This window comes from Schistocerca cancellata, chromosome 2 (assembly GCF_023864275.1).
Source record: "Schistocerca cancellata isolate TAMUIC-IGC-003103 chromosome 2, iqSchCanc2.1, whole genome shotgun sequence".
Taxonomy (NCBI): Eukaryota; Metazoa; Arthropoda; class Insecta; order Orthoptera; family Acrididae; genus Schistocerca; species Schistocerca cancellata.
The window spans coordinates 290,030,774-290,057,847 of record NC_064627.1 but is presented as its reverse complement, the minus strand read 5'-3'; the positions used below and the strand labels follow the sequence as shown (position 1 = coordinate 290,057,847).

The 27,074-nt window shown below is 40.0% G+C and overlaps 1 protein-coding gene across 1 annotated transcript in view; it reads left to right on the top strand.

The window, feature by feature from the left end:
* Positions 1-27,074, top strand: part of LOC126153472 (probable glutamate receptor) — a 106,171-nt gene that overhangs the window by 46,618 nt on the left and 32,479 nt on the right. Inside the window, exons 3-5 of the mRNA XM_049916074.1 lie at positions 5,200-5,444; positions 8,491-8,714; positions 24,102-24,328. Coding sequence (XP_049772031.1) covers positions 5,200-5,444; positions 8,491-8,714; positions 24,102-24,328 — 696 coding nt within the window. The remainder of the gene's footprint in view (positions 1-5,199; positions 5,445-8,490; positions 8,715-24,101; positions 24,329-27,074) is intronic.

The window sequence follows — 27,074 nt, the reverse complement described above, 5'->3', positions numbered from 1 at the left end:
CTGCTGATAATATTATATAGCTGTTAAATGAGAAGCTGTAGTATTAAGGCGAAAAGGGCAAAAAGGTGGCAGCTTTGTCGCTTACCAGGTCGCTACAGCAGCCCAAACATGGAAAATATTTCTGCCAGATGACGGATGGTATTGCCGGTTGTCATTACCTTCCTCGGGGCAAGCAAAATTAAACGAGTAAATGCATTAACCACAAGAAATATATACCTATTACCATTTTTTGTACGGGGAAGACGTCCCAGATAATGGGGAAATTCTCTTCTAGCGTGTAATGTAATGAATCTTGACGGGTATTTGAATTAGGATTAGCCATCCTACAGTCACGACACTGACCGACTAATTTACTTATGTTGGAGCTAAAATTCCTCCAATTTAGATGCTCCCTCTTTTCATGATTGTTTTGTACGTTTCCAAATGGACTCCAAATCATGGTTTGTGAAGATAGTGACAGGGTCAGATCCTGGTTGAGATAAATCTTTAATTTACCTTCAGTGCCGGTTCGGTAAGACAAAAGACATTCGTTAATGGAGAACCCTAAAATCTGCTGGGCGTCATTAAGTTGCTGTTTGATCTTATTTAACTATGCGTCTTGGATCTTTTTATCCTTCACGGTGTTTCTCTCGAGACTGTAGAAACACACAACGGTTTCTGGCTGACTTGCAATTATTGGGTTATTTCCATCTCATGCTGAAACATACGACAAAGAACAGCAGCGATTTGGTTGTCAGTAGTCCTTTTACGTGTAGTTCGAAAACGGAAAGCAGAAATCCTAACAACCAAGCGGGTCCGTTTTATAGGGCTGGCCAGTACCCTGGTTCAAAACAAGGTAATTTGTTTCTAGCTGTTACTACTAATGCTTTGGATTGAATTTAACTTTCTCTAGAGCGAACAGTAGAGCCAAGTATTTTTCTTGCGTAATACGAGATGCAATTATTTCAATTAAAGTCCCCTCTATTACTCTCTGCGCCCCTCACTTTGAGAACGACTGTATAACGGCCTGTTCGCGCAAACTAAGTTCAACATGCCGCTATGGCTGATGGCAGCGACCATAGCCCCACCCTCCCCCTCTCCTCTTATCCATTCCACCGTGTGTGACTGCAGAGGTCAGTCTTACTTCAAATGGTTCAAATGGCTCTGAGCACTATGGGACTTAACTTCTAAGGTCATCAGTCCCCTAGACTACTTAAACCTAGCTAACCTAAGGACATCACACACATCCATGCCCGAGGGAGGATTCGAACCTGCGACCATAGGGGTCGCGCGGTTCCAGACTGTAGCGCCTAGAACCGCTCGGCCACCCCGGCCGGCAGTCTTACTTCAAGCTGTGTTTAAACAGACAGGTACACACAACTGGTTACAGTTGTGCAAACCTCATAAAGTTTAATCCATGCCCTATGCCCTGCAGGTTCAAATGGTTCAAATGGCTCTGAGCACTATGGGATTTAACATCTGAGGTCATCAGTGCCCTAGAACTTAGAACTACTTAAATTTAACTAACCTAAGGACATCAGACACATCCATGCACGAGGCAGGATTCGAACCTGCGACCGTAGCGATCGCGCAGTTCCAGACTGAGGCGCCTAAACCGCTCGGCCACCTCGGCCGGCTATGCCCTCCAGGAAATGACTCAAAGTGCAAATACAACAAACACCGGCAAAGTGGTGAGAAATTTGTTCACAAACAAGCTATACCCTTGGCCATAGTGATATTCTTGAAAGAAACTTTCAGAGATGTGTCGGATGTAAGCCTACTGAAGAACTTCAGCCTAGCCAGACCCAGAATCCTAACTAGTCCATCAACAGCACAATTGGGCTATAATTCTAAACACAGTGTTTGTGTCAATTAGCACACTGCATTTTGCTATCTTTGATGCAGATGAAACGTTCAGTGAAGGAAATGTTGCAACGTGTGAGGTTCTGAAAAGACTGCTACAAACTGCTGGTCGTTTCACGTCAAAACAAGTGCTAAATTTAGATAAAGAAAGGACTAGGACAGCAGAGGGGACTATTAGAGACTTTGAAACAAGAATAAGACATCGTAGAAAAGCAGAAAAAGGGAAACTGCAAGATAAGATGCAAGAGCATGCAGGCAACCCATCATATGGAGCTGGGATGTCTTGAAAACTTAAATGGTTCTTTCCTGTAAGCTGTAATTTTTAAGAATAAAGTGAACTTTTTCTCAGCTTCTACTAGCCAGAATTTGCTCAAAATTGCAGGTTATACTCATTTAAGGAATCTTAATAAAGGAATTTTCTTATTTCGTACATCCAAAAGAAATTAGAGTCTTAGATACATAGAAAAGTGTAAACACTTTTTAATTTTCATTTCTACCTTCTACAAAAATAATTATTATCTTAAAATTAATAAAAATTCTTAGAAATCCCTCAGGTAAAGTTGTTAGAAATGTGTGATCTATAAATCATAGTTATTCAAATTTTTATTCCCTGTGGTTTCTGAGAAAACGTACTTTTTATACGGATAAATTTTACGTTATTTAAAGTAGCGTTTTAAAATCAGTCTGAAGCCCCTCAATAACAACAAATAATGCCACTTAAATGCGATAAATATGTGAGGAATGAACTCACCTTTGGCATAGATTAAGAAACTGTAGATTTTGCTAATACTAATTGTAGGATGCCTATTTAGTGTTTTGGTTTTTGTAGGAAGAATATGTCACGATAAGGGCAGGGGTCCAAATTGTAAAGGAAGTATGATTCTAGGAATGTTTCTTTCGTATTCTGGTGTAACTATTTATGATGTTTGTTCTTTTTTCTTCCCCATTCACCTCTTCCAAAATTTTTGGTAGAAGATAATTGTGGTTCCAGGAGTCCAATTCAACTAAGAGAACTTATTCAAAGAAAGAAAACAGGCACACAACTTTGAAATGCGCAGTGTAATGCAATAAAATGAGAACATCCGTGATTACTGTTGGTGTGTAATATACAAGTTGAACCCGAATTCCAGCGACAAAATGTCGGACGTTGTTTGGGGGTATTTTCTGAGTATCTTGGCATAACAGATAAGTGGTCCCCAAGGGCTCATTACAGAGTAGTGATGTAATTACGATTTATTACAGATTTTTAGAGTTGCTAACCCAGTTACCTTGTAACATACAGTCCTCAGAAGGTACAACACAGAGCACAGCAATCCTAAAAGATACGGTGATGTGGTTACTATGCCTGTGGAAACAGCTCATTTTGTTATGACTGAACAGAAAAAGTTTATTTCCAAACAAGATACATGGAACATAACGTCGACATTTGCACTGTTGTGCAGATATTTTAAAAGTAATACAGATAGGTAAACGAGGGTAAAAGTTGAGACTAACGACAACTGTTATGTGACGAGCCACGGAGACAGCGGGTCCCTTATACTAGTATACTCATAAAATATTTGTGAACAACAGACAAAACTTTGTCAGTATAGTCCAGATTTCTCCCTGTATTTCTCTAGTATTCAATACAATCACATCGATTACTGAGATTTGTGCATTAAGTAAAATGAAGAACTATGCTAGAAAATTTTTTTGTGTCGATTTTTAATCACTCCTTTTGATAAAGTAATCTTTACCTAGGTTTCGACAGATTTAAATCTGTCTTCTTCAGAAGGCGGCAGTATTACATTAATATGGAATGATGTATCATTGTCGTTTTTACGACAATGATACATCATTTCGTCTCGAAATCAATTGAGAAACAGCAAAGACAACTATCGATTATTACTGGAGCTTGTGCGACAGATATTAATGAGACAGGACACTGATGAGGAAAGCAATTATTCTTCAAGCAAAGCTATCGGTTAATCTAAGAATCCACGCCAAGTGTGAATAAAGTCTGTCAAAAAAACTTTACAGGGTGATTATAATTATTCTTTCGCTTTTTTAGCCAGTGGAGAAGGAAAACTATTTATTATACGGTTACCCAACTTTATGGGAATGATACCCAGATTTTGCGCTGCAGGATTTGTGCTGTTAGCAATGCTAATGTCATTAATTGCTGTTAGGTGCTGGTACTGCTACCATGACGTTGAGTTGAAACACAAGTGTCATTGTGCATTACATTTGTAGACAGTCAATATAAGTCTGTAAAAGGTGAACACGCCTTTACTCTTAAAGCTGATTTATCAAAACAACAGCAATGGTGCTGCTGCTATCGACTCATGAAAGGAATACTGAGAGGTTCTCTTTCTGCACCAGGGCCGAAGAACATGATTCGGAAGTTCGAATTAACTGGGATCTGGGAACTGCTCCTGGTAGAAGACGACAGCCATTAGTTGCAGAAATCACTGTTGCCATGGCTGAGAATGCTTGACGTAATGTGCGGTCTTCAAGCAGTAATCGACTTCTGCCACGACTGCTGAACGTTCCATGGAACACCATTCGAAAAGTGCTGCAAACAGTTGTGAAAAAGTATCTCTAGCACATTCAGAGCTGTCATGGATGCACATTGAGCAACATTTAAACTTGGAAGGTAAACGTGGTACATAATTAACAAGTGCAGCCCTCTCGTGTGGAAATTAAAATGTGTTTTAAAGAAACAAATTTTAATGCTTGTTCCTCTTCCGCATGTTCTTACAAATATTTCGACAAAATTTCATTGTCCTACCATCACTCGTTTTACATGGAGGCCCTGTCGAGTAGCGAAAATTTTCCTACACTTTTCGTACGTAAACATCATCATTGTGTGCACCATTTCTCTTCGCGGCATCAGTGCAGTACTGTGAACTCAGAGTTCTAATTTTCTTTTGAATTTCCTCCTCTGTTACCTGCGGCCCACATTCTTTTTTATGTAGAACCTATATCGTTTCATGCTGTATCACGTTTTTGCTGTTGCGATGCTCTTTACTTCTCATATAAAAAAGACATTGCTTCAATTTATATTGTCAGTTAAAACACACACGTGTTTTTTGTGATAAGTTGTTATATTATACCTTCTTTCTCGACTTACCTACTTTGTTAGGGTGCCGTGGGAACTACGAAATGCATATCTGCAAACGTCATCGCTTGAAGGCACATGTCTGAGCAAAAGCAGCAGCTTCTGTCGAAAGGATCAGTGCAACATTGTATGCGCTTTCGCCCATAGATATAGAACTGCCTTTGGTTCCGTGCAACATGCATCAGCAAGGTGGGGGAGTATATAGTTTAGGCAGTCTGCGCAACTCGGTGTATCGATGTATTCATGTTGTGCACTAGAGAACTTGTAAAGAGGTACTGAGAGCAACAGCATCGAGCGTCTACGGTTCATCGAGTTTGTCTGTTGCGGACAGGTACAGTTTCGAAGGCAACGAGCTCTTCGGCAACCGGCTTGTGAACGGCACTTGGGAAGGCCTCCTGGGGCAACTGGTAAAAGGCCATCTAGACGTCGGGTTAGCGCTCATAATGGTAACGCCGGAGCGTCAGAGTGCTGTAGACTTCTCGCTGCCACTCACCTTCTCGAGGTAAGTCATCCCTGGTTAAACTGAGAAGCTTCCCTTCTCATACGGAAGTCATACACAAACGTTCATGAAAACTCCAACACTTAAAACAAAAAGACCCAACTGAATGCAAACACTGGGGATGTCCAATATAGCCTTCTAACAATAAACGATTAATAGTACATAGTAATGACATGCTGCCTTTGTTCACTAGGAGGATCAGCATTAATAACGATCTCAATGAATGAAACTAAAACTAAAAGGAATTGTAAAGCCAAGTACTATTATGTTTCGTTTATGTGTACAGCTACAATATGAGATGTTTGGACAGGTCATGGTGATCAGTCTCTAGGAAAAGCGTATGTGTGACTTTTAGATCGTACAGAGTATGCTCCTCAGACAGTCTGATTCATGTGTGGAACCACTAGATAGCAAATTTCCGTACTCAGGGCCACAGGATGTGACCACAGCACAGAATAATGGATGCTACAGAGTTATCGTCAGTGTTTTGCAAGTTTCGATTCATTTCGGACGTGGTTTTTGATAATACAATTTTCACAAGTGTATAAGACATACTCGAAGTCCACACCAACCACAGTAGTACAAGTTTATATGCCAACTAGCTCCGCGGCGATTAACAGATTGAAAAAAATGTATGATGAGATAAAAAAAAATATTTACATAGTTAAGGGATATGAAAATTTAATTGTGAAGGGGGACTGGAATTCCATAGTATCAAAAGAAAGAGAGGGAAAATGGTAGGTGAATGTGAACTAGGGGAAAGGAATGAATGAGGAAGCCGCCTGGCGGAATTTTGAACACAAAATAATTTAATCATCGCTAACACATGGTTTAAGACCCATGAAAGAAGACATTGGAAGATTTCAGATTGATTACATAATAGTAAGACAAAGACTATGGAACCATATTTTAAATTGTAAGACATTTCCGGGGACAGATGTGGACTCTGACCACAGTTTATTGGTTATGAACTGTAGATTAAAAATGAAGAAATTTCAAAAAGATAGGAAATTAAGGAGATGGGACCTGGAAAGTTGTAAGAACCTAAGGTTCTTGACAGGTTCAGATGTATCATTAGGCAACGGCTGACTAGAACAGGGGAAAGAAATACAGTAGAAGACGAATGGGAAGCTTTAAGACATCAAACAGTGAAGGAAGCACAGGATCAAATAGGTAAAAAGACAAGCCCTAGTTGAAATCCTTGGATAACGCTGGAGATATTGAATTTAATCGATGAAATGAGAAAATATAAAAATTCAACCAAAAAATGAGATTGAGAAGAAGTGCAAAATGGCTAAGCAGGAATAGATAAACAAAAAATGTAAGGATTTAGAAGGATACTTCACTAGGAGAAAGACAAATACCGCCCACAGGAAAATTAAAGGGACTTTTGGAGAAAAGAGAAGGAGCTGTGTGAATATCAGGAGCTTAGATGGAAAACCAGTCCTAAGCAAACATGGAAGGAGTATATGCAGGGACTATGTAAGGGAGATGAATTTGAAGGCAATGTAATAGAAATGCAAGAGGACATAGATTGAGATAAGGTGGTAAATATGATCTGCGACAAGGATTTGACATAGCACTGAAAGAGCTAAGTCGGAAAAAGGCCGCAGGAGTTGGTGACATTCCGTCTGAAGTACTGACAGTACTGACAGCCTTGAGAGCGCCAGCCCTGACTAAACTCTTCCATCTGGTGAGAAAGACGTATGAGATGGACGAAATACCCTAAGACTTCAAGAAGAATATAATAATTCCAGTTCCACAGAAAGCAGGTGCTGACCGGTGTGAATGTTACCTAAGTATGAGTTTAATAAGTTACGGTTGCAAATGAAGGAACACGCGAAGCAGTACTTATAGCATTTTTAGGCTTAGAGAAAGGTTTTGATAATGTTGACTGGAATGCTCTCTTTCAAATTGTGAAGGTATCAGGGGTAAAATGCAGGGAGCGAAAGACTCTTAAGAACTTGTATAGAAACCAGACGGCAGTAATAAAAGTCAAGGGTCATGAAAGGGAAGCAGTGGTTGAGATGGCTGTGAGACAGGATTGTAGCCTATCTCCGACGTTATTCAATCTGTACATTGAGCAAGCAGTAAAGGAAACAGAGAACAATTAGAAGTAGGGATTAAAGTCCAGGGAGAAGAAATAAAAACTTTGAAGTCTGGAGATGACATTATAATTCTGTCGGAGACAGCAAAAAACTTGGAAGAGCAGTTGAACGGAGTGGACAGCGTCTTGAAAGGAGGACGTAAGATGAACATCAACAAAAGCAAAACAATGATAACGGAGTGTAGCAGAATTTTATCAGGTGATGTTGAGTGAATTAGATTAGGAAATGAGACACTTAAAGTAGTAGATGAGTTTTGCTATTTGGGGAGCAAAATAACGGATGATAGCGGAAGCAGAGAGGGTATTAAGTTTAGACTTGCAATTGCAAGAAAAGTGTTCGTGAAGGAAAGAAATTTGTTAACATCTTATATGGGCATAAGTGTTGAGAAGTCTTTTCTGAAGGTATTTGTCTGGAATATAACCATACATGGAAGTGAAACATAGACGATGAACATTTAGATAAGAAGAGAATAGAAGCTTTTGAAATGTGGTGCTGCAAACTAATACTGAAGATTAAAGGGGTAGATCACGTAACTAATGAGGAGGTATTGACCAAAACCGGGGAGAAAAGAAAACTGTGACACAACCTGGCAAAAGAAGGGATCGGTTGATAAACACAAATTATGAGATACCTAGAGATCAACAATTTAGTACTGGAGGGAAGCGTGCGCGGTAAAAATCGTAAAGGGAGACCAAGAGATGAATACAGTAAGCAGTTTCGGAAGGATGTAGTATGCAGTAGTTTTTCAAAGATGTAGAAGCTAGCACAGGATACAACATGGAGAGCTCCATCTAACCAGTCTTCAGCCTGGAGACTATCAGAACAACAACAATAAGATGCATAAGCTGAAAGCAAATGAATTTATCTTTTTATCTCAGAAATAAATTTTCATTCTGTAGTTTACAAGAACTGATATTATGATTCTTATATTGTGGTTGTAGGCTGATCCTATTCCTTGAGGAGCCGAAGGAGGAGGAGTTAACATGGGATAACTTTTTACGGCCCTTTGACAGACGTCTCTGGCTGTGCACCATCACCGTCGTACCCATCATCTGGGCTGTCCTCAGAATTCAAAGGAGATACAACAGAGGTTTGGGATGTCATGACGGCTACAACCAGACATACAGTGATATCTTACACGTCGCAGGAATATTCCTCATGAAAGGTACAAGTCGTCTATTACGTATTTTATTCGAAAATTGTGGCTAGAGTTACGTTTCATGAAAGGAATCAGTTCAATTGGATTATGTATAAATAGGTTTAAATTAATATTTGAGTCGAATAAACAAAATAGTAGATAAGCAAACACATGAATTCACATTTATGTTAGATGACCCATGGATTGGCACCCATGTAGAATAAAATGAGACGTCAGGGCGACTGTAGATTTGTTCAGTTAACTTGTATATTCCGGCCCTTGGCTACAGCACATCAGGAACAGCTTGGTGACGGCGTCCAGTTGCCTCTCTTGTGAAACCATGCACGCCCGGCATTGCTGACAGCGCAAGAAGCGGGGCCAAGCGTGATGTCACTCAAATACTGCTGTTAGCGATGTAGGTTCCATTATCTCACACGCTGTTCCATTTGATAACAAACCACTCCCGATTAATTCATGCCTGTTTGCTGACGCTAGCTTCTCCTGCTCGAAACAACTAGCCACTACTGCTGTCTTGTCAAAGGTAGAGTACAACCATTGCGCATCTACCTGCTGAAAGCACAATTCCAGTTCGATCACTGCTTTGTTGCGTTCTCTTATCTCCCTTCGACCTATTAGCAATTTCACTATGCAGGAATCCTGCCGCTCTCTTATTACCATATTTGGACAGACAGTGATTCCCCCGTTGTGGAATTTTGTAACTTTGTTTCTTCCATTTCTACACATTTTTCCTCGTCTTTTTTAATTAATAATAGTCGTCGCGTTTTCACTCTTACAAGTTTATTCAATATCCCCCACTTGACAGGATGCGTGTGAACTGTGTGGCACTCTTAACGTCCTTGTTTTCCTGCTACTGGTATAGAAAACGAAATGTAAACTTTCGCTCCATTAGTTCTGACATTTACTTTGGCTACCTTGAAATAAAAAGATAAGTATTTGTGCTCAGGTTCTAAAACCAACCGCCGCTCCGGCGGTAGTTCCCTCTGTTCTTTCCTCGCTCAGGCGACAATAGGTTTATCCCCAGTTGACCTCTTGCACCCTGCTGCATAGCCTCCAGTAATTTTGTTACTTTCCCTAATGCTTCCCAAACACTAACTTCTACACACTGCAACCATTTTGTCATTACTACTTCCCTACCTAAGAGTTCTACTTCGGTTTCTTGTTCCCTGACATTCTGATTAACTGCCTCTTCTGCAGCTCTAGCGTACCACATTACTTCTCCATCCAGTTGTAGTAGTCGTGTGTTAGTCAATATGGCCTTCTCTAAACTTTTAATATGCGTACTTGCATAGTTTGCCAATCACTCACGGCTCTTTCCCCTTTTCTCTACTGATTAACCCCTCCTACGGTGTAGTTTACCGTTTGAATGTTTTCTTCATCAACAGTGGCAAGCATTGTTTCCATAAGGCGATCTCCAGCGTCGATCCAAGTCCTGTTTCTTTGCATGTGTGCAATGACCACCAGTATCTGGGTCGTCTAACTCCTTAATTTCTCGTACGCACTATGTACTCTCTCACATACCCTGGCACTTCTTTTGAGCATCCAGTGCCCTTCCGTTCTCTGATTGAATTTGTCGAACGCTTCCTCCAATCTTCTCACTTCGCTATGCATCTCCTGTGCGTTGAATACTACCTGCATCACCCAGCGATTACACTGGTGATCACTACGCCTTCCTACAACACTTTGGCTTCCAGGTGTTGGTTCTGTAACGTTTCCACCACAACGAAGATCAGTAGTCCCGCTGTGAACCGCATGATCTCGCCTGCTCCGCTCACCTACAGGCAGGAATGTCTATTACTTTCCTCCCCCTTAAAATCATTGCTGCTCCGCAGCTGCTTTTACTAATTAACTAAATCTACACCTAAATCTACACCTAACCTTAAAAAATATTAAATGACTAGCTCCTAGGCCATAATCCATACGGGTTGCCCTTTATCGTTTCATTCACAACCTCTTGTTTATCTTCAGATTGATTCACAACCTCTTGTTTATCTTCCCATTCATTCACAACTTATCTTCCGATACCTTTCTTCTCATTCTCCTTTTATGATCCGCATCTCCTTTCCCTGGAAACCTTTCGGACTCCCTTGAAAAGATTTCAACCGCCCTACATGTACAACTGTCGTTCTCATCGGCAACGGCACCTTGACACTTACTGGTGACATAGTGTCTCCCATTTGGTATGACCCCTGATACTTTGCAAAAAACTTCTTTGTCTTTCCCTTCGGCGTAATCAAAGTTGACAGCATCACACACTGACCAAACTTACCCTGTGTCATTCGTGCCGTATGGCGCTCTGCTTCTTCCTGTTTCTTCAGAGCTCGTGTATTTGCCCTCTGTACACTATTCCAAGTTTCCATAATCACTCTGAAAATTCCTTAACAAACTCTTCAGTTTTCCCTTTCTTCGTTTTCAATATGTCGAACAGCGACTGCATTTTACGACCATATACTACTCCAAATGGCGATATCCTGTATTCACATGCTGCCTTGAGTTGTAGGTGGAGAAGATGTACTTTATATAGGTATCCCAATTTGTGTGATGTAGGTCACCGTAGTATCCAAACGTATTCCCGATTGTCCTATACACCCTTTCAATTCTTCCATTTGCTGTAGATGGAAAGGACTCGCCCTTAACTTCTTCACATTCAATAACTTACAAAATTCCTTGAACAGAGCTGACATGAAGTTCGTTCCCTGGTCTGTTCCTATTGTTTCAGGCAGTGCAAAGTTCAGTACCCAGTTATTCACAAGTGATTGTGCCACTGCTGCTGCCTGTTTCTTTAAAAATGTTCTTTGTTTATGAGTACGTACTTATATCGTTTAAGTGTTTTACTGAATGTACCTAAAACGTCAGTCCCCAGAAATTCGAATGATGCAAATGCTTCAGGTAACCTGTGCAGTGAAACTCTTGTTCGGCACAAATCCGCTCTCTATGCGCACTCTATGCAATTCTGAACGTACTGCCCTACGTCCGTCTGCCCATTCCTCCACCAATACCTTTCTGCTATTCTTCTGCTGGTAGATCTGCAACCTCCATGACCCGCTAATTGTGATCCTCTATTCCTTGGCTTCAATGGTGCCACTACCAACAGTCCCAACTTGGTTTCTCTGAATAGCAGCTCGTCCTACATACACAACTGTGACTACTTAAAATACTGTTTACATTAGTCATCCTCTCTCTATGCCATTTCCTATTCCTTATGCTATACGCATTACCGTGCTTCTTCCAAGGTTTTTGTGTGACTTCGAAATCAAATTCACTTAGTCTTACAGCCCACCGCGCCAAATTTAGTACCTTTTTTTTTAACAACTATGCCAAATGTCTGGCAATATTCGCAAATCCTTTTACTAACCGGCGGTAATAGTTCGCGATTCCTAAGAAAGACTGCAACTCCTTTACAGATTCTGGGACATGAATTTCACATACAGCTCTAATTAATCTTCGGTCTGTCTTAACCTCATCCTAACTTATGATATGGCCCAGGTGAGCCACCTCTTCCATGACAAAATTAGAATTTTCTACACTCAGTGTTAACTTCGCTGCTTGTAACCATAGGAGTACTTCCCTCAATCGTTGCTTATGCTGTTCCATATCACTCCCATACATGACTGTGCCATCCAAATGCACTGAGCATTGCCGTGGTTTTAAACCTTTGAGTACTCCATCCAACAATCCCTGAAACGTTGCAGTTGCATTTTTAAATCCGAATGGTCCGAAAAACGCTCTTTTGTGTCGATAGTGTGATGCAACCTCTATCTGGTGATAACCAGTCTTCAAATCTATTGCTGAAAATATTTGGATTCCCTAAATGATCCAAGGTTCCTGTGATGTTTGACAAATGGTGTCTATTATTGTCTTTGCATTTAGATGTCTCCTCCCGGAAAGCTAGACTCAACATTGATCCAAAGTGATTTCCCAGTACCCTTAGGTACACAGTCGTGCGAATAAATTCTTCATGTGACCGTTTGTAGTTTAATTGGCTCGTCTTTCGCAACAGACTCCCTACATCGCTACACATGCAGTGGCTTCACCTAACATATTTTTTATCAAGTTTCACCCTATGTTGCCGAAAATCGATTACGACACAATGCTGACATAAGAAATCTGATCCTAGAATCATGTCGTGACCCCCACTCACGTGTGACACAATCTCTTCAAATGGTTTAAACTGAACCGTATCCAGGCAAAAGTCTATGTCCACTGATCCTAAAGGTGTGACGTCTTGACCACCTGCTCCATACACTCAGTACCATTGCTTGCATTTCACCAGTTCACTACTGGCGACAAACACATGCACCCCTGTGTGCAATAACATCCGGCATCTCTTTTTTCCTACTATTCCTCTTATAGCACAGTCCACCTTTACATAAGTTTTTGTAGCATCCAATCTTACTGGGAATGACTAGAAGAGGATCTGGGGTCCCATTGGCGTTTAATACCTTATTCTTCCCAGTCCTCTACTTCTAAAACTGTTACTTCCTCTTACTTTATTCACATCACCCTGAGGCTCGAGACACTACCTCCTTACATGTACCATTCATCCACACCTGAAAAATTTTATATTACCTACAGAAACTGCTGGACTTGCATTCCAGTCAACAAATATATCTCCTCGCACTCTATAATTAACTACACTGTTGTGCGCAGGTCCTTCGGACCCCCTGTCTGTACACGCCTTGACGTTTCCACATGCAACCCTCTTAAAAAACATCAACCGGAGTGCCCTGTACGCAGCATTGACTGTAGCATTCTGTCCTAAGTCATAAGCACTTCCATTAATTTTCCTTATCCTATCGGCAAATTGTTCCACAGTTTCCGTATTCCTCTTAGCTATGTTACGTCAGATGGCCACTTGTTACGACTTCTGCAGTACTTGTTAGCAGCAGACACAGTGGCTGCGCCAAAGACTGAGACGGCGTGGTGTTTAACAATTATTTATTGAACTTTCTTTACAATTTCTCCCTCGTCGTCGCTGCCCAGCCCTGCGGATCCCTCCGCCTGGCTGCTGCTGAGTAGATTCTCCGACAATGCGCGCAATGCGCGCCGCCGATCGCACTCGGAGCCTCAGGCCACCGGTGCTCCGCTGAAGTCAGGATGCCCTGTGGTTGAGGTGAACTCGTCACCGCTCGGCAGCCGCGTCGCCGTGAGGTCAGCTGCCGACGCCTGCTGCACCAGCGGATGGGAAGCCATCAGTCACGATGTCCACAAGCTCCCGTAATGGACGGACCACGCGGCGTGGCCGGGTTGCCGTGAAGTCCGGCGTCAGTCCCCAGCGGCGCCTGTGACCAACACCGTGCAGCGGCCGGCCCTGCTGGAAGTTTTCGCTGTAGTTAGTTAGTCATGGTGCCGACCGAACCCGGGCCGACCTCCAGAGCTGAAGCTGACATCTGGCGGCGAACGGATGACTCCTGCGAGCTGGAACAGACTTCCAGAATCGTCACCTACGAAGATTGAACATTTGGACATGGACCACGTCCGTCCTCAGATCCGAACTGCTTCCTAATGGCTTCTGTCCATTGCTGCCTGCGCTCCACTATTTATATCTGGCAGGAGGACGTTTTTTACCCTCGATGGTAGCTTCTCGTTATTACTTGCACGGTATATTGCAGCATAACTTAGCGTGGTGGCCTCACTTCCCTTGCTCAGCACTCTCCAGGCTTCGCTCGGCGCTCGGTCTGTGTGCGTCCTTGCGTCAGCCGGTTGGCAGACTGCTTCTGTCAGCAAGGCTATCTGTGCCACGCTTACTTTGCAATGCCTCGGTCGACGGCTGCTTCCGTTTTGCGATTCTTCACTGCGTGAAGCAACGCTTACTACATGTGGCCGCAACAGCTACTACCCCTAACTGTTCCCTATAGTGTCTGGCAGTATATAGTGTATCTGCGCATTAACCATTCTTTAAATTCTTCAAATATTGTGGCTCCCTTAAGACCTTCTATATAAAGTAGTTACGTTTTACTTTCAACACTTAGTCTCTGTTTTTCAGCACTCAATAAGTCTTTATCAGACCAACCTCCCATTTCAGCCAGATTTCCAAGGACTCTCACAAAGGCCTGCCCATCCTCATTGCCTTACCAGTAAAGGAGCAATTAAACTAGCGACTGACAAATCTACACCCCAAAGTGATAACTGTGATTCTACCAACCCACACAGTTCTGTATTATCCAATGTTTGTTGTGCTACCTTTTCTAACAACATTCTTAGTGCTACCGGCTCTGACATACCTGCATCTCTGTTTCTGTCGAAGCTTTGCCCCTGACAACATTCATTTTGAGAACTAACATTCACAAGACAAGGAAACAAAATATATTAATTTAATTCTAACGTCTAAATCTGAGCCATCTCGAGTCCTGGCACTGACTAGCCTTATGCCCTCAGTTATTTCATGTACAACATTTTACTCGAGCTGGTTCTGTACATTGCGCTGTGTGGCCATCAAGGTTACACTGTGCATATCTAACAGGCACTAACCAATCGTGACTTCCATTACCTCTAAAAATAGACAAATCCACTGGTTCTCTATTTGAAACAAAATCTAGTTTGCAAAATGCACCACCATCAAATCTTTTCTACGTGGCCAAAACACAACGTAAAATTTTTGGCCTCAGTCTACCTTAGGTTGAAGGTTCAGATGTCACACTAAGGTGGTGACATCAATGATCTGACACCAGTGTTAGATGAACCATGGACTCCCACACATGAAGAGTGAAATGAGATCTCAGGACAACAGTAGATTTTCTTAATCAACTATTTATTCCAGCCCTTGGCCATAGTTCATCAGGAACAGTTTGATGGAGGTGTCCAGTTGACTCTCATGCGAAACAATAGATGTCCGGCATTGCTGATAGTACAAAGAGCAGGAGTGAGCTTGGCATGACTCGAATGCCTCTGTCAGCAATATCTCCGACTGTGACCATGATGATAGCACAACTGCGCAGCTGACAATTCTGTGGCTGTGACCTCCCTCCAGTTAGCAGGCAGCTTTATGCTGCTTTCGTAACTCAAGGCAGGCTGCCTTATACCATGGTCGAACAGCGGACCCAATACTCCATTTCAGGATGCCGCTCCAGAGTTTAAGAACTCATAGTGTAGACTATGATACAGAGACGAGAATATTTTTGTACGTGAATGACTGAGTACTTATATGATCCAGTCTATGTTCGTTTAGGATTTAAGGCATATACTCCATATTTAAGGCATATACTCTAAACACTTCCATCCTTCTGCTAGCATATTGCAGCGGCAGCTGTTGCTATAATGCACCAAGTTGGCTCAACGTCACAATGTTGCCAGCCACATTTTGCTTCGCAACACATAACACTCTTGCCTGTTTGCAGCTGGCTCTTTTGCAACTGACTTCCACTCTGGCATACTTTGGACCAAAATCGATATGCTACATTTAGAACACCTATATATATATATATATATATATATATATATATATATATATATATATATATATATATTTGTGTGTGTGTGTGTGTGTGTGTGTGTGTGTGTAACATTGAGATGTTATAAGAATTAAGAATTACTTGTAATCAATCATTATTCCTTACAGAATTACCAGACTTATGGAATTATGTTCTGAACTTTTTAATAAATAAAGTTAAAAATAGTAAGAAACATAAATTGTTTGATAAAACTTTAAAAGGTTACACTACAGAGGCATATCTTCTCTCCAGATATAAATAATGTAATTGACTAATTTCCTATTTTTGTACAACATTTATATTTATATTTGGTGGCTGAGCTTTTGAATAGGAACATTTGGAACAATACCTTCACAAATAAATGGACCATTTTACAGTCTCTGTCGTTAAACTCGTAAGTAATAATGAATACTAAACATTTTATTTGCAGGTTATTGATACAAAATGTGAAAGGAATTTAAATTATCTATCAGTTGGATATCATAATATTAGATATTTAGATATTCGATAAAGATACTCTAAAAAAAGTAAGTGGAAAATATTTCTTTATGAAACTTAAAGTTATGAAAAACTAAAAATTTACATAATAATCATATATGGAGGAAGTGAGACATACTGATATGTATCATATTAAATGCTCTTGAGAAAATTGTTGTTGTTGTGGTCTTCAGTCCTGAGACTGGTTTGATGCAGCACTCCATGCTACTCTATCCTGTGCAAGCTGCTTCATCTCCCAGTACCTACTGCAACCTACATCCTTCTGAATCTGCTTAGTGTATTCATCTCTTGGTCTCCCTCTACGAATTTTACCCTCCATGCTGCCCTCCAATTCTAAATTGGTGATCCCTTGATGCCTCAGAACATGTCCTACCAACCGATCCCTTCTTCTGGTCAAGTTGTGCCACAAACTTCTCTTCTCCCCAATCCTATTCAATACTTCCTCATTAGTTATGTGGTCTACCCATCTAATCTTCAGCATTCTTCTGTAGCACCACATTTCGAAAGCTTCTATTCTCGTCTTGTCCAAACTATTTATCGTCCATGTTTCACTTCCATACATGGCTACACTCCATACAAATACTTTCAGAAACAACTTCCTGACACTTAAATCTATACTCGATGTTAACAAATTTCTCTTCTTCAGAAACGCTTTCCTTGCCATTGCCAGTCTACATTTTATATCCTCTCTACTTCGACCATCATCAGTTATTTTGCTCCCCAAATAGCAAAACTACTTTACTACTTTAAGTGTCTCATTTCCTAATCTAATTCCCTCAGCATCACCCGATTTAATTCGACTACATTCCATTATCCTCGTTTTGCTTTTGTTGATGTTCATCTTATATCCTCCTTTCAAGACACTGTCCATTCCATTCAACTGCTCTTCCAAGTCCTTTGCTGTCTCTGACAGAATTACAATGTCATCGGCGAACCTCAAAGTTTTTATTTCTTCTCCATGGATTTTAATACCTACTCCGAATTTTTCTTTTGTTTCCTTTATTGCTTGCTCAATATACAGATTGAATAACATTGGGGAGAGGCTACAATCCTGTCTTACTCCCTTCCCAACCACTGCTTCCCTTTCATGTCCCTCGACTCTTATAACTGCCATATGGTTTCTGTAAAAATTGTAAATAGCCTTTCGCTCCCTGTATTTTATCCCTGCCACCTTTAGAATTGAGAAAATTAACTGAAGCAAATTGCGTGAATAATTTTTACAAATGCCTGTACACATAAGGATTTAAGGAAATGGAAAATGAAAATCCTATACATGAAATGGAATTTTGTTCTTGTTGGTTAATTTTCTTTAAACATAATCTAGTAATAAGAATTTTACAAAAAGTCAGCTATTACTAATCAGCTATCATCATGTTTCTCTATGAAAATATTTTTTCTTAAAAAATAATATTGAAGTGCAAAATTTTTCGTTTATGGTGTGTCAGAGGTTATCTTGACTACTTTTTAGCAAGACAGACCTTATACTTGTATAAGAATATTATCATTCCCGTTTGATACACGAAGAGATAAACTGTTCTCGTGTTGTGTTAATACAGTGATGTCTATTTAAAATTTAGTGCTCCAGTACCAAGCATAGACATTTCTGGACAACATCTAAAACACATTACATAAAGTGTACAAACGAACAGGAATCGGTTGTTGATGCTTGTATACACTAACTTCACTTATCTTGTCACAATAAAATTTCAAAGACTATATCAAGAATATGAATCTAACTAAAGCCGAAAAGAATGTAATATAGTAAAACTATGCTATGAGATGATAAACTCTGGCCACATATAGCGGACAACAGGGTGTACATTTATCTCTACATGCCGGACTGTAAAACCAGAATACCAAATAAAAACTTGAAAAAGTGGAAAATATATAAAAACTACGAAGAAATTAATAATTATATTCAACTACTGGAAAAGCCAAGAGCTGTACAGAAAAAAATTACATAGCAAAGTCGCAGGGCATATAGGCTTCAAGGACAGACAACACTTAAAAAGCTTGCTAGGTGACACAGAAAAATAAGAGAAAAATCTTAAAGTTATAATCATCACATCACATCAAAACCTACCGTGTATTATGGTAGGGAGAAATTGGCCTGTGGTACGCTAGCCAGTTGCCAGCATTAGACTGTTACGACAATCAATGCAGGCAGCAGTTGTCAGTTGATTGGTATTTGCCTCATTAACAGATACTCTCAATGGTAATTCCCCTTTTTTAATTTATGAGATACATTCAAGTTATAACCCTCCGATTCTCTTTCTCTCAAACTAAAACACGAAAACTGTGAAACTTGCGTCAGTTCTCGAAGTAACTTCCGTGGCACTACTAGTGTTTGTACGATCACACAGAGTATCTTTCGTCGTTGGAAATATCCAAAAGTCGCTAGGAGCCAGGTCAGACGAAATAGAGAGCGTGAGAAATAATTCCAAAGTTGTTGCTACGAAGAAACTGCACCGTCGCGTTCGCCAGATGCACTGGTGCCTTCCATTGCAGAAAGAGCACACGTGTCGTCTTTTCTGGCCATTTTCTTGCAAAGCTGGAAGGTTCCTATTCTTCAAAACGTCTTTGTAAGATGCACATGTCACCCAGTGCTCTTTGGAATGCGCTGAGTAAGGATTACGCCATCGTTGGCCGAGAACACGACCACGATAATGTTTTTAGTACTGTTGCTTACCCGAATTTTTTTGTTGCCAGAGAATGTGAACACTTCCATTGAGCTGACTGGCGTTTCGTTTCGCGATTGCAAAACGGTATCCATATCTCAATCAATGAAAAGAAAGTCCCATTCACTCCATTATCACACGTCAATATTGTCTGGAAACAGGCCATGCATGCAGTCTTGTGGTCATCCATCACCATTCATAGCAGCCACCAGGAGGACACATCGCAAGTTCTTCGTGGTTGTTTGCACAGATCCACATAAATACTAACTTGTGAAGTGATATGTTCCATACTCACTCGATGGTCCTTCAAAGAAATTTCCTTCACTCTCTTAATCACATTATCAGACTAGTTGGTTATCACATGAAGTTCTGCATTCTCCAAACTGTCCCATCCACCAACGCACACTAAAGACTCTAGTGGCTAGTGTTGCTGTTACTGGATAAAGAAGCCCTGGGTTCGATTCCTGGCTGGATTGGGGATTTTCTCTGCCTGGGGACTGGATGTTTGTGATTTCCTCATCATTTCATCATCATCATCATCATCATTGTTGTTGCTAGATTGGATTGAGTTAAAAATTGGACTGTGTAAAAATTGGGTCTTTGTATGGGCCCAGAAGAACACACAGTTGAGCGCCTCCCAAACTAATCATCATCATCATCATCATCATCACATTAAAGACAGTCAGGATAACACCAATCCATGTGTCACTCAACTGACGATGAATTTCCATGCAAATGGAAAAACCGAAAGATTTCACGCTGTACTTGTAATAAAACGTTCCCATTTTAAGTTTCAAAACAATTCTCACTCTCACCGCTGCCACTAGAGTTCCATGTGCTGTACAGTGCTGCCAACTCTGCCACGCATAATAATAAACCCCATATTTTTATTTGTTTTCCAGTCTTGGGAAAAAAATACCAGGAGTTATTATAACTTGAATGCACCTCGTAATTGGATGTCCTCGTCCGGTACTGCCACAGGCTGAATAACTTATTCACATTATTTATGTTCTAGAATTCAGCCAAGATTCCACTAACTTAAGGGAAACCTAACGATTATTATCCCAGCACAGAAATTCTATAATGAAGACTTTGCGGGTGTTGCCTGCTTTTCAAGAATGCAGATCAGCTTAGTTTAAGAAAGTCTACCAATTAATTCCCCCCATGAACCATGGACCTTGCCATTGGTGGGGAGGATTGCGTACCTCAGCAATGCAGATAGCTGTAGTAGGTGCAACCACAACGGAGGGGTATCTGTTGAGAAGCCAGACAAACGTTTGGTTCCTGAAGAGGGGCAGCAGCCTTTTCAGTAGTTGCAGGGGCAACAGTCTGGATGATTGACTGATTTGGCCTTGTAACACTAGCCAAAACGGCCTTGCTGTGCTGGTACTGCGAACGGCTGTAAGCAAGGGGAAACTACAGCCGTAATTTTTCCCGAGAGCATGAAGCTTTAATGTATGGTTGAAGGATGATGGCGTCCTCTTCGGTAAAATATTCCGGAGGTAAAACAGTCCCCCATTCGGATCTCCGGACGGGGAATACTCAGGAGGACGTGGTTATCAGGAGAGATAAAACTGGCGTTCTACAGATCGGAGCGTGGAATGTGGGATCCCTTAATTGGGCAGGTAGGTTAGAAAACTTAAAAAGGGAAATGGATAGGTTACAGTTAGATATAGTGGCAATTAGTGAAGTTCGGTGGCAGGAGGAACAAGACCTCTTGTCAGGTGAGTACAAGGTTATAAATATAAAATCAAATATCGGTAATGCAGGAGTAGGTTTAATAACGAATAGGAAAATAGGAATGTGGGTAAGCAACCACAAACAGCATAGTGAAAGCATTATTGTGGCCAAGATAGATACGAAGCCCACGCCTACCATAGTAATACAAATTTATATGCCAACTAGCTCCACAGATGACGAAGAGATTGATGAAATGTATGATGAGATAAAAGAAATTATTCAGTTAGTGAAGGTAGGCGAAAATTTGATAGTCATGGGTGACTGGAATTCGATAGTAGGAAAAGGGAGAGAAGGAAACGTAGTAGGTGAATATGGATTGGAGGGAAGAAATGATAGATGAAGCTGCCTGGAAGAATTTTGCACAGAGCATAACGTAATCACAGCTAACACTTGGTTCAAGAATCATGATAGAAGGTTGTATAAATGGAAGAAGCCTAGAGACACTAGAAGGTATCAGATAGATTATATAATTGTAAGGCAGAGATTCAGGAACCAGGTTTTAAATTGTAAGACATTCCCAGGGGCGGATGTGGACTCTGACCACAATCAATTGCTCATGAGCTGTAGATTAAAACTGAAGAAATTGCAAAAAGGTGAGAATTTAAAGAGATGGGACCTGGATAAACTGAAAGAACCAGAGGTTGTAGAGAGCTTCATGGAGAGCATTAGGGAACGATTGAAAAGAATGGGGGAAAGAAATACGGTAGAAGAAGAATGGGTAGCTTTGAGAGACGAAATAGTGAAGGTAGAAGAGGGCGAATAGAAATCCTTGGGTAACAGAAGAGATACTGAATTTAATTGATGAAAGGAGAAAATATAAAAATGCAGTAAATGAAGCAGGTAAAAAGGAATACAAACGTCTCAAAAATGAGATCGACAGGAAGTGCAAAATGGCAAAGCAGGGATGGCTAGAGGACAAATGTAAGGATGTAGAGGCACATATCACTAGGGGTAAGATAGATACTGCCTACAGGAAAATTAAAGGGACCTTTGGAGAAAAGAGAACCACTGGTATGAATATCAAGAGCTCAGATGGAAACCCAGTTCTAAGCAAAGAAGGGAAAGCAGAAAGGTGGAAGGAGTATATAGAGGGTCTATACAATGTTCTTGAAGACAATATTATAGAAATGGAAGAGAATGTACATGAAGATGAAATAGGAGATATGATACTGCGTGAAGAGTTTGTCAGAGAACTGAAAGACCTAAGCGGAAACAAGGCCCCAGGAGTAGACAACATTCCATTAGAACTACTGACAGCCTTGGGAGAGCCATGCCTAACAAAACTCTACGATATGATGAGCAAGATGTATGAGACAGGCGAAATAACCTCAGACTTCAAGAAGAATATAATAATTCCAATCCTAAAGAAAACAGGTGTTGACAGATGTGAAGACTACCGAACTATCAGTTTAATAAGCCATGGCTGCAAAATACTAGCACCGATTCTTTACAGACGATTGGAAAAAATGGTAGAAGCCGACCTCGGGGAAGATTAGTTTGGATTCCGTAGGAATGTTGGAACACGTGAGGCAATACTGACCCTATTACTTATCTTAGAAAATAGATTAAGGAAAGGCAAACCTACGTTTCTAGCATTTGTAGATTTAGAGAAAGCTTTTGACAGTATTGACTGGAATATTTTCTTTCAAATTCTAAAGGTGGGAGGGGTAAAATACAGGGAGCGAAAGGCTATTTACAGTTTGTACAGAAACCTGATGGCAGTTGTAATAGTCGAGGGGCATGTGAGGGAAGTAGTGGTTGGGAAGGGAGCGAGACAGGGTAGTAGCCTCTCCACAATGCTATTCAATCTGTATATTGAGCAAGCAGTAAAGGAAACAGAAAAAGAATTCGGAATAGGAATTAAAATACATGGAGAAGAAATAAAAACTTTGAGTTTCGCCGATGACATTATAATTGTGTCAGAGACAGCAAAGGACCTGGAAGAGCAGCTGAACGGAATGGACAGTGTCTTGAAAGTAGGATATAAGACGAACATAAACAAAAGCAAAACGAGAATAATGGAATTAATTAAATTGGGTGATGCTGCGGGAATTAGATTAGGAAATGAGACGCTTAAAGTAGTAAAGGAGTTTTCTATTTGGGGAGCAAAATAACTTATGATGGTCGAAGTAGAGAGGATATAAAATGTAGACTGGAAATGGGAAGGAAAGCGTTTCTGAGGAAGAGAAATTTGTTAACATCGAGTATAGATTTAAGTGTCAAGAAGTCGTTTCTTAATGTAATTGTATGGACTGTAACCATGTATGGAAGTGAAATATGGACGATAAATAGTTTAGACAAGAAGGGGATAGAAGTTTCGAAATGTGGTGCTACAGAAGAATGCTGAAGATTAGTTGGGTAGATCACATAACTAATGAGGAGGTATTGAATAGAATTGGAGAGAAGAGAAATTTGTGGCACAACTTAACTAGAAGAAGGGATCGTTTGGTAGGGCATATTCTGAGGCATCAAGGGATCACCAATTTAGTACTGGAGGGCAGCGTGGAGGGTAAGAATCGTAGAGGGAGACCACGAGATGGATGCACTAAACAGATTCAGAAGGATGGAGGTTGCAGTAGGTACTGGGAGATGAAGAAGCTTGCACAGGATAGAGTAGCATGGAGACCTGCATCAAACCAGTCTCAGGACTGAAGACAACAACAACAACCAGTTAATTACGTGAATTCCGACAAAAAGTTTCCCCACAATGAATCCCACACCAGTAGGGTACAGAAATGCCTGCCACAGTCTAATTTACGAGAGAATTGCGCAATGACTGCTTCGATCTCTCAGCTCATCTTTAGTATACAGAATGGACCAAGAAGGAGCTATATTTGTGGGAGTCTCACATGAAACACCAATTGCTTCCCATGCATGAACCTATCATAGCCATTTGATCTTAGCTATCATAGTTTTGTACTAAATTAACACAGTAATATGATTACTCAGTAAACTATAACACTGAACAGGAAGCCTCACGTCCTAGCATATCTCCTTAAAACATTTTATGCTTGCCTTCACACTGCTTATGGTTGTCAATGGGGTGACAGGTTGTGGCGGGGATAGTGACACGAAGTGGCGTGACAGCGTGCGGACTTCTCTGCTGGTGGCGTCGATGTCTGCGATGGTGATTTACACTGCCTATTGCGGCACCCTCACCGCCTCCCTGGCCACCCACCGGCTGAAGATGCCCTTCACAGACCTGCAGGGCCTACTGAGGGATGGATCCTACAAACTGCTGCTGTTGTACGCCTCTGGAGAGATGGCCCTTTTCGCTGTCAGTATGGTCCCAATATATATGCTTGTCATTCATTTTTGTATGGCCTATGATACACTAATTTGTCAAAACTAGAACACCAATAGGGAAAAATTTGGCTGAAGAGAACTTTGTAGCACGAATCACATACATGGCAATAAACATATAATTATGATTACATAAATGTAAATGACTGGAATACTCTCTTAGAAATTCTGAAGGTAACAGGAATAAATACAGTTAGCAATGAGATTCCTAAAATTTATGCAGCAATTAGAATGCAGTTATGAGAGTCTAATGACATGAAAGGGGAAAAGGAGAAGGTGTAGCGGAGAAGGGAGTAAGACAAGGTTGTTTCTAATCTGCCATGTTAGTCAACCTGAACGCTGAACATGCGCTAAAGGAAACCAAGGAAGGAGATGGAAAGGGCGTTAGCGTTTAGGGATAAGAAATAAATCTTTGTTGTTTATCGATGATATTGTAAAGTACTTGGAAGATAAGTTGAGAAGAGAGATTGGTATCATACAAAGGGGTTATAAGATGAACATTAACAAAAGTAATAATAGGGTAATTGAACGTAGTCGAATGAAATCTGGTGAAGATAACGAATTTGATTAGTAAATGAAGGTCTAGTAGTAGTAGATGAATTTGGTTATTTATGCAACTAAAAAAAAAAGAAAAAAAACTGATGATAGCGAATACACAGGGATCACAAAGTACAGACTGTTAATATGAAGAAAAGTGTTTCAGAATAAGAGAAATTTACTATCACAGAACATAAATATTAGATATTTGGAAGTCTTTTTAGAAATTATTTGTGTAGAATGTGAATTTGGAGGACATGAGTGTTCGTTTATGGTAAATTGTGTTGTGGTGAGTTACCGATATATTACAGAATGAAATATGAAACATGAATTTCATGTTAAAGGTAATAGAATCACAACTGTATAACACACTCCCTCTAACGGATTTAAGGCAAAAGCTAGACAAACAATAAAAAAATGTAATGCAATATTAATAGATTGAGAAAATAATTATTATGTATTCCCAAATCCCACCCCTACACACAAATTCACAGAGAATTCCAATCTATTCAATTATCTATTACACTGACAGCCCTACTTGTTTTCTCAGCAAAAAACTGAATATGCTGCTGATCAAACTATTTTTACATTATAGAAAACTGTAGGATATTAGTTCACAGTATGAAAGACATAAAAATTCCCCAGGAAGAAAAGTTTGTTTGATATAACCAACCTATACACAAATATACCAGTAACAGAAACAACAGAAATTATAAAGAGGAACCTGATACACTATGGGATGGTACCTACCATTGAGTCACACAAAATATTAAAATTATTAGAACTGATTCCACTACAAAATTATTTTAAAAGCGAAAATAAAATTTACAAGTAAACTGATGTAGTAGCAGAAGACAACTGAACTGCCAGCGCAACTGTAGATATATTTATTAATACACTAGAAAAGAAACTATTCAGTTCGAATTTGCACCTTTTAAACACAGTTACTTACTGTCATAGATATGTAGATGGTAGAAGGTGATGACAATGACATACAAGACAGTCATCAACAATTAAACAGCCGGCATCCTCAAATAAAATTTACAATGGAGTTAGAACAAAAAAGGTCAATGAAGTTTCCTGATATAACGATAAGTTGCAATAACAACTACCACAGCTGTGAAAGATATAGGAAACTCAACACAACAGACATTGTCATAAATGAACACTCCTGTCATCCAAATTCTCATGAATATGCATCATTCAGATCAATGATTAACAGAATCACAAATTCACCACTTAACACTCATGCTATACAAAAGGGAATAAAAACATTGCAATGCATAGCACAGCAGAATGCTTTCAGCCCCACAATGGCGCTCAGGCTATATGAACAGTACACAGCTAAAAACACGCAACATTGATACAGAAATAACACTAAAAAGAGAGGAAGGAGTCAAAAATAAACCAACCTACGTCATTACACCATACATTGGCCAAATATCAAGAATTGAGTGCAGTCTCTCTACATTTTACATGCACCTACGAAACCAAAAAGACAAAGCAAAAAAATTGCAACAAAAATTCTAAATGGGGTACACAAAGGACGTAACTGAATATTCTTGAAGAACTGGAAATTCACATCTACACAGATGCATACCGAAACGAAATTCTAAATGAACAAACAGTACTAAAGAAAAAAATCTAGAAAACTTTATTGACATCCTAAAAGAAAAAGGATAAATTTTAAATTATTCACGGTATGTAAAAGCCAATAAAATACTCAACAGAAATATCTTTGTATGAGAAACGAAAAATTATAGTTATATTATCTTTCTAGTATACTTATATTACTGACATTACTTTAATAAAATTCACTGTAACCGTATAAGCATTGCTGGAGAAAACAGTCAAACAGATATAAGTGCTATATAAATGCTATTATAAACGCGGCTGATAGCACGGGAAGGTAATCAAAAAGATACTCAAGGATGCAATATGTAATATTTGGTACTTCAAAACATCTGAGACGCAAAACAAGTAAGCATAAATATATATGAAAGCCATAAATTCTATATTATACTACAGATGTAAGCAACATACTTTTATCGGACATTTTTACAAAAGAAATTGTATCATCGTTGCAGGTTTACTTGAAAATGCCGAAACGAACTCGCCATGGTAGACATATAACGAAGTAATAAAGTGTCAATTAAAGAAACAGCACAAAATTTTAACAATTT